This window comes from Petromyzon marinus, chromosome 43 (genome assembly GCF_048934315.1).
Source record: "Petromyzon marinus isolate PM22_M1 ecotype Great Lakes invasive population chromosome 43, UKy_Petmar_22M1.pri1.0, whole genome shotgun sequence".
Lineage (NCBI taxonomy): Eukaryota > Metazoa > Chordata > Hyperoartia > Petromyzontiformes > Petromyzontidae > Petromyzon > Petromyzon marinus.
The window spans coordinates 4,387,867-4,395,143 of record NC_133709.1 but is presented as its reverse complement, the minus strand read 5'-3'; the positions used below and the strand labels follow the sequence as shown (position 1 = coordinate 4,395,143).

The window sequence follows — 7,277 nt, the reverse complement described above, 5'->3', positions numbered from 1 at the left end:
CAAGTTCTGTTAAGCGAGTAGCACCTATGAAGGCCGGAACGTCACACGAGGGGATGGGTGGCCAGCACCACAATGTTTACACATCACAGTCGGTACTCATTTGAGGCTGAGTCGACCTAGGGGAGGCCCAGGACCAATTCATATAAATCGTTGGCCGAGAGAGCGAGAATGGAACTCGGGTGGCCAGGTTCGTAGTGCCTCGCACGAACCGCTACACCACCGCTTAGAGGACACCCCAACACACCAACATCGCTTTAAATAATAATGTCAACTTGTCACCGCGCCGCCGCACAATATTCGCTAACTCTCGCGAGGAGAAACCACAAAGGCAGCAAGCCAGGCTGTGAGCCGGCGTCAACAATTGCCCAAGCTCTGCGGACCTCTCTGTCTGCTGAATATGAAGGCGTTATCGACCAATCTGTACGGGTTTACATGTGGCAGAAAAATATGGAGAAATCCCATGCGAGGGGGCAACACTCTATCCCATGCAGGTGGAACAGTTGGAGATAATTCCATATGTTTTGATGTGCGTAGTGTAACCCCCTTCTCCTGGCAAGCCCCCCTCCCCGATAGGGAATGGATAGCTCTTCCTTGACGCCCACGGGAAGGGAGTTTCACAACATTTGTGCGATCCACCAACCCAGGCTGCTGTCTCCAACAGCACTGGATTAACACATTCCTGCGGAGGGAGCTGGTAGGGACGTTGGGTTGCTCGGTCAATGGCCAGGGTCAACGGCGGCACCACGTGGTGTATTCCGTAAATATGCCCGACTGTGAGGGCGGGCACAAGCCGGCGTGAGTAGGTTAAACGTTGAGTTTTATAAGGGCACCACAGGGTGACCGGCCCCTCCCCACCCAGCCCCACCCCTGCCACCCCCCACCCAGCCCCTCCCCACCCTCCCCTCTCCACTCAGCCCCACCCCTCCCATTTTTGGATGCACGACGGATGGACGGACACAATAATCCCCTGTGGGCTGGTGTAACCAGGAGGTTCCTACCAGTACAAGCCACGTGCATAGCCACCACCGTCCGGCTGAAATGTAGAATTATTGTTACTGATTTTAAAAAGCACCTTCATTTATTGCCATAATGGGTTTTTGTCATTTTGATATTAGCAAAAAAGGCTCCCGTGTATGATTGTTACTCCTTATAGTACAGCCATCAACATCATCACGATCCATAAGGCAGATAGCCCGTAAGGTGTTCACTTCACATTTCGTCATTTGTTACCACTTTGGGGCCGTCCATAAATGACGTCACGCACCTAGGGGGGGGGGGGGTTCAGACATTTGTGACGATGTGTGACGAGGGGGGAGGTTGAGAAATGTGACGTCACATCAAAATGCGCAACTTTAAATAAATATAAACACGTTCTATTATAGTCTTGGTTCTTTCGATAAAGTCACGTAGAAGGGAAACAATAAAATAATACAAATATTAAATTAAATACTTTTTAATGTTTTCTCCTACAACATCAGAGTGCAACGCCACATTAAATACGCACTACAATGACAATAGTTTAAAGCGATTTGAAGCATATTTTTTTTAGGGGGGGGGAGAGCTTTGTGACGTCATATTTGAGGGGGGGGTCTGACTTTTTGTGACGCCGTGTGACGAGGTGGGGGGGTACAAAATCGTCCAAAATCGCGTGACGTCATTCATGGACGGCCCCTTTCCTGTCTTGTGCCAATATGCTCAAGGACTGCAGTGCCACGTCTTTCTGGTAACAATGTCTTGATGCCGGTCGAGCCATTTCTCTTTTAGTTTTTCCCTCACTTCCCGTGCTCCTTCCATCTTCTTTCGTGTGTCCCCGAACAACAAACAACAACGCATCGTTTAATTGACAGCACCCGCGCGTTCACATCAAATCCTCGTGTCGCGTGCGTTGTTTGACATCGCAAACGCCACGCTGCCAAACCACGTGCGGGGAGCAGTCGTCGCAGAGGCACGTGGCCTGGCGGGGCGTGGCCGGGGGGGCGGGGCGTGGCCGGGCGGGCGGGGCGTGGCCGGGCGGGCGGGGCGTGGCCGGGCGGGCGGGGCGTGGCCGGGCGGGCGGGGCGTGGCTGCCTGGGCGGAGCTGACCTCGCGACCTCCGACCCACCCCCTCCGCTGCGACCCGGTAGCAGTTGGAGGGGAGGAGGAGATCCCTTCATCATGGCCGCGTCCTCACTGGTGCCACGCGTCTCCGCTCTCGGCCGGGTCGCGCTCCTCCTCCGCCGTCTCCCTGGCCCGTGCCCGCCCGTGTGAGTGCCCCCCCCCACCACCACCACCTCCTCCCCCCCCGTGTGAAGAACTTCCTGGGGCCTGGAGGGAAAGGAGGGACAGCCCCCCCCCCCCGTGCTCACTTGCACCTTGAATGACTTTCTGTCGGGTCTCCGTTTTTATTGTTGCGGCTTTGAATGGCGAATTGCGGGGTTCTGTTGCAGGCGAGGCAGTGGAGAGGAGACAGTCTAGGCGAGGTTGACAGCGTCGTGCAGACAATACACACGAGACTGACACTATCGTACAGACAGTACATACTTGACAGTAAAGCAGAGATTGCAGACGGTGTACAGTACAGACGAGACAGTATGGATGAGACTGACAGTGCAGACGACACGGTACAGACGAGACAGTATAGATGAGACTGCCAGTACATACGACACGGTAGAGAGAAGACATACCGTACGGGTGAGACAGTATAGGCGAGATTGACAAACTAAGATGTATAAAAAATATATATAGCGAGTACACTTAAGATTTAACGCTTAAAATTAATGGGTAAAAGTATTTGACGCGTGTCTGTTTTCCTTCATTAAGGCAGTGTTACTAATTGTGTGATTTTACAAGCGTTGTTAGTGGTGTGTTTTAGGGTAATTTCCTTTGCCAAGGCGTTTTCTGTTTACCCCCTCACAGCTTAAAAAAGGAGGCGACCTGCGCTTGGCTTTCTTCAAGCTCGTCATTCTCCGTGGTGCTAATCCCTCATACTAACATCATGCTAATCCCCTAGTTACATGCTTATTTACTGTTGATATGTAAACTGCTGCTAATCCCTCACACCAACATCATGCTAGTTCCCTCAGTTACATGCTCGTCGCTTTCCGTGGTGCTAATCCCTCACACCAACATCATGCCAATCCCCCAGTTACATGCTAATTTATATGTTAACTCCTTTGTCAAGGCGCTCTGTTCCTCCCACACAGCTTAAAAGACACGGCCCATGCTTGGGAGTGTTCACTCAATCGCTGTCTTCTGGACAGTCCTGTTTCTTCACCTGTTGAAGGCTACTTGTGTTGTGGCCGGAACGTCGTGATTTTTGTTGTTTTATTTTTACCTACGTGACTTTACCGAATAGAACCAAAGAGTATGGATCCTTTCAGTCACGAAAGCCTCAAATCTAGAAGTGATTTTACTTGTTTTGGTGCACTATATTTCTTTAAATCGATAGGTTTCAACATTTTTGGTGTGGTGCCACCCCTCCCAATCCCCCCCATTCAAGACTGCTGGGCTTCTGCCCTTACTAATGCCACAATGTCATCACATAGTTTATGCGCGGTGTTCGGCATTAGTTAAGCAATTAACGTGGATTTGTGCTTTTTTCATGATCCCACTCAGAGGTTGGGAACCGCTGGTTTAAAATCTGGATCTCTAAAGCGTAGTTTGTTGTAACGTGCGCTTGCGCTTCGCCCACCCGGACAGGCTGATGCAGGTGCGTGGCTCGCAGTACAACCCCTACTTCCTGCCGCCAGACCCCATAGGGGAGCACAGCCGCTTGCAGCAGCCCCCCGCGGAGCTGAGCGCGGAGGAGCGGGAGCTCGACCAGCTCAAGGCCGTGAGGCCCATCAAGGCGGCGCCGCCCAGCCTCACCAGCTCCGTGTTCTACGATGACACGGTCAGGTGAGCAAGCACCGCCGTCACGTTCTGCCTCCGCCGCACTGGGTTAGTGGACACCCTGGGTTAGGAGCCACCCTGGGTTAGGGGCCACCCTGGGTTAGTGGATACCCTGGGTTAGTGGACACCCTGGGTTAGGGGACACCCTGGGTTAGTGGACACCCTGGCTTAGGGACCACCCTGAGTTAGGGGACACCCTGGGTTAGGGGACACCCTGGGTTAGGGGACACCCTGGGTTAGTGGACACCCTGGGTTAGGGGACACCCTGGGATAGGGGACACCCTGGGTTAGGGGCCACCCTGGGTTAGGGGCCACCCTGGGTTAGTGGACACCCTGGGTTAGGGGCCACCCTGGGTTAGGGGCCACCCTGGGTTAGTGGACACCCTGGGTTAGGGGACACCCTGGGTTAGGGACCACCCTGAGTTAGGGGACACCCTGGGTTAGGGGACACCCTGGGTTAGGGGACACCCTGGGTTAGGAGCCACCCTGGGTTAGTGGACACCCTGGGTTAGTGGATACCCTGAGTTAGGGGACACCCTGGGTTAGTGGCCACCCTGGGTTAGGGACCACCCTGGGTTAGGGGCCACCCTGGGTTAGGGGACACCCTGGGTTAGTGGACACCCTGGGTTAGGGGATACCCTGGGTTAGGGGACACCCTGGGTTAGGGGACACCCTGGGTTAGGGACCACCCTGGGTTAGTGGACACCCTGGGTTAGGAGCCACCCTGGGTTAGTGGACACCCTGGGTTAGTGGACACCCTGGGTTAGGGGACACCCTGGGTTAGGGGACACCCTGCTCCTTAACAAATATTCCCCATTGTTCTGTGTTGAGATACAGTTGCATGTAGATGCTATATAAATCCAGATTGCTTTGTGTAACAGGATTTCTCGTCGTTCCAGGACATTTCACTTATAATAGTGTGAAAATTGGGCATACATTTCTCAAAGACCCAAAACCTCATCTGGAGGGCTCGGTGCTACCGTTTTCGGATGAGAGTGTGCACCTGGAAAAACGCTCTGTCCTCTGTTTAATGACATCTGCGGTTCACTTTGATCCACAGCAAATTCATCAACATGCTGATGAAGGGTGGAAACAAGGTGCTGGCCAGATCCATTATGCAAGAGGTAAGGGAGCAACAGCCACAGTCCGGAGAAGCGACCACCCTCGCACGGCAAGACTCGCGGCCAGCGGGAAGCACCGACGATTCAAATGGCACTTCCCCCTTGTGTGCAGACGTTGGAGCTGATTAAGCGCAAGCAGCTGGAGACATACTATAAGACGCCGGAGCCTGAGCGAGACGCCATTGAGTGCAACCCCTACACCATCTTCCACACGGCCATGGAAAACTGCAAACCGGTCATCGGCCTCGTAACGGTCAAGAAGGGAGGCAAAAATTACCAGGTGAGAGGTCGACTGATACCATGTCAGAGGACCGAGCCGACACCACTGAGAACCTGGTGACACGTGACTCATAATGAGAACCAATAATGTTTTGTATCCACGTAATTCAACTCAATGTTGTATTGAGAATTTAAAATGTTCAGTTAGATTTGCATGTGCTGTGCAGGGCATGTAATAGATTGTGTCCCTAGCATGGCACAGAGGCCTTCTGATGTCATTTCAGAAGTAGTTGTGTGATGTGCTACAAACTGCGAGAGTTTTGAATAATAACGTAAGCATTGTAATATAATCCAAGGGGAGGCAGTGCTGGGGTGTAGGAACAAAAATAAGATACAATCTGAGATGACATACACATTAACAACCTTTTGTCCGATTTAAGTAATTTACCACGTTCTTTTTGCACAAAAGATAGAAGCTGCTCACATCGATCATTCCGTCACATCCCACCTCTGTGCCATTATCATTCTCCACCCTCTCCCACTCCCACGGCGCCCACAGGTGCCGACACCGCTCAAGGACAACCGGCGGCGATTCCTGGCGATGAAGTGGCTCATCACGGAGTGCCGCGAGAACAAGGCGCGCCGCTCGCTCATGCAGCAACGGCTGTCCGTGGAGGTCCTGCGTGCGTTCACCAACGAGGGCAACGTCATCAGGCGCAAGCATGACCTGCACCGCATGGCCGAAGGAAACCGCGCGTTCGCGCACTACCGCTGGTGGTAGGGAGGGTGCCAATGCGAGCACCACTCGTCCGCCCACCAATACCCTCCCTCCGTCTCTGCACCGCCACCGCCATCTAGTGTTGTGGGAAGAAGGAGGCAGAGCAGCAAAGTCCATTGTTCTGTACCCCCCCCATCTTCATCAATCTGTGCTGACAGTGCACGGTGAAGTCCGGTTAAATAAGCCTCACTGCCTCCATGATGCGGGTAGACCCTCATCCGGCAGTGGGTTGATACGCAGGCTGTACGTGTGACAGTTGTGGCAAGTGACCTATGCTATCCTAAACTCCAGTAGTTTGGCGCTTGAGGATGCGCCGATCTCGGGGTTCGGCTGTGCGGCAACCTGGACGATGGGAACAGACACTGACGTGCGCGGGGTTGCCACCTGAGAGTTACAAAAAAAAACGGGACCTATCATGGGAAGCGGAATATTTCACAATATAGCAAGAGGGGAGAGCTATGCGAGTGGTGTGTTATTGCACAACTGCTCAAATTCTGGGACTATTAACGTCACGGGAAGACGCAGACATTTTCTAGGACAGCCACCTCAAAACGAGGACGATCCTGGGAAAATCAGGACAGGTGGCAACCCTGGCCAATGCGGTACTCTCCTGGAGCCGCCCGTCCCAAAGCGTGGTGGTGGTTATGGGTTGTAATTATGCATCGATTCATGATCGGTTCTCTGAACGTGCGATTCATTTAATCGAATTTACGTGGGTAGGAATCGAGGTGTTTTTTCGATTCCTACATGTATGTAATAGGTTCACGTGATCATCCCCTGCAGTTGCTAGATGCCGCTACGTTCATCACATTGTAAATATATGTAATGGAATCGCAATCCTGAATCGCGATAATTGAGTGGATTGCCGGCGAGATAATCTCTCTGCTCCTAATAGTTATCAGCAACCACGCGACTGCCCTGTGCCCTCTGTATTTACGGTCAATATTTTGTGTACTTTAATGTAACCTTGTTCCGCGTTTTGTTTTCACGTGTTCAAGTTATATTTGTGGATTATAAATTTCTACCAAAATAAAACGCGGGAAAGTGTTTCAGATTTTTTTAGGAGTGTTTTGTAAGGTGCAGTATCCATCTTATTCGGTTAAACAAATTATTTGATGCTGCTGGTGTTGCTGCTGCGATGGCATTGGTGCACACGCAGAACAACAAAAAATCAATATCTGTCAATTATTGTTATTGACATGTATTGAGTTATTCAGTTACAGATGAACTTGACATTAATTCAGATTTCCAATGAAGTCATAAATCAGTATACCTAAAGATATCCAGGA

At 51.9% G+C, this 7,277-nt stretch overlaps 1 protein-coding gene across 1 annotated transcript; it reads left to right on the top strand.

Annotated features, from left to right (window-relative positions):
• Window positions 1–2,090: 2,090 nt before the first annotated feature.
• LOC116951528 (small ribosomal subunit protein uS7m-like) lies at window positions 2,091–7,035 on the top strand. The gene is made up of 5 exons (XM_032970222.2): window positions 2,091–2,243; window positions 3,679–3,876; window positions 4,931–4,994; window positions 5,104–5,271; window positions 5,770–7,035. The coding sequence occupies exons 1-5, from the start codon at window positions 2,155–2,157 to the stop codon at window positions 5,989–5,991; spliced, it is 741 nt and encodes a 246-aa protein (XP_032826113.1). The 5' UTR covers window positions 2,091–2,154; the 3' UTR covers window positions 5,992–7,035.
• The last annotated feature ends 242 nt before the right edge of the window (window positions 7,036–7,277 follow it).

Coding starts and splice junctions, on each gene's coding strand:
- LOC116951528 (XM_032970222.2), top strand. CDS start 2,155: ATGGCCGCGTCCTCACTGGTGCCACGCGTCTCCGCTCTCGGCCGGGTC. Junction 3,877..4,930: donor TTCTACGATGACACGGTCAG/GTGAGCAAGCAC, acceptor TTTGATCCACAG/CAAATTCATCAACATGCTGA. Junction 4,995..5,103: donor CCAGATCCATTATGCAAGAG/GTAAGGGAGCAA, acceptor CCTTGTGTGCAG/ACGTTGGAGCTGATTAAGCG.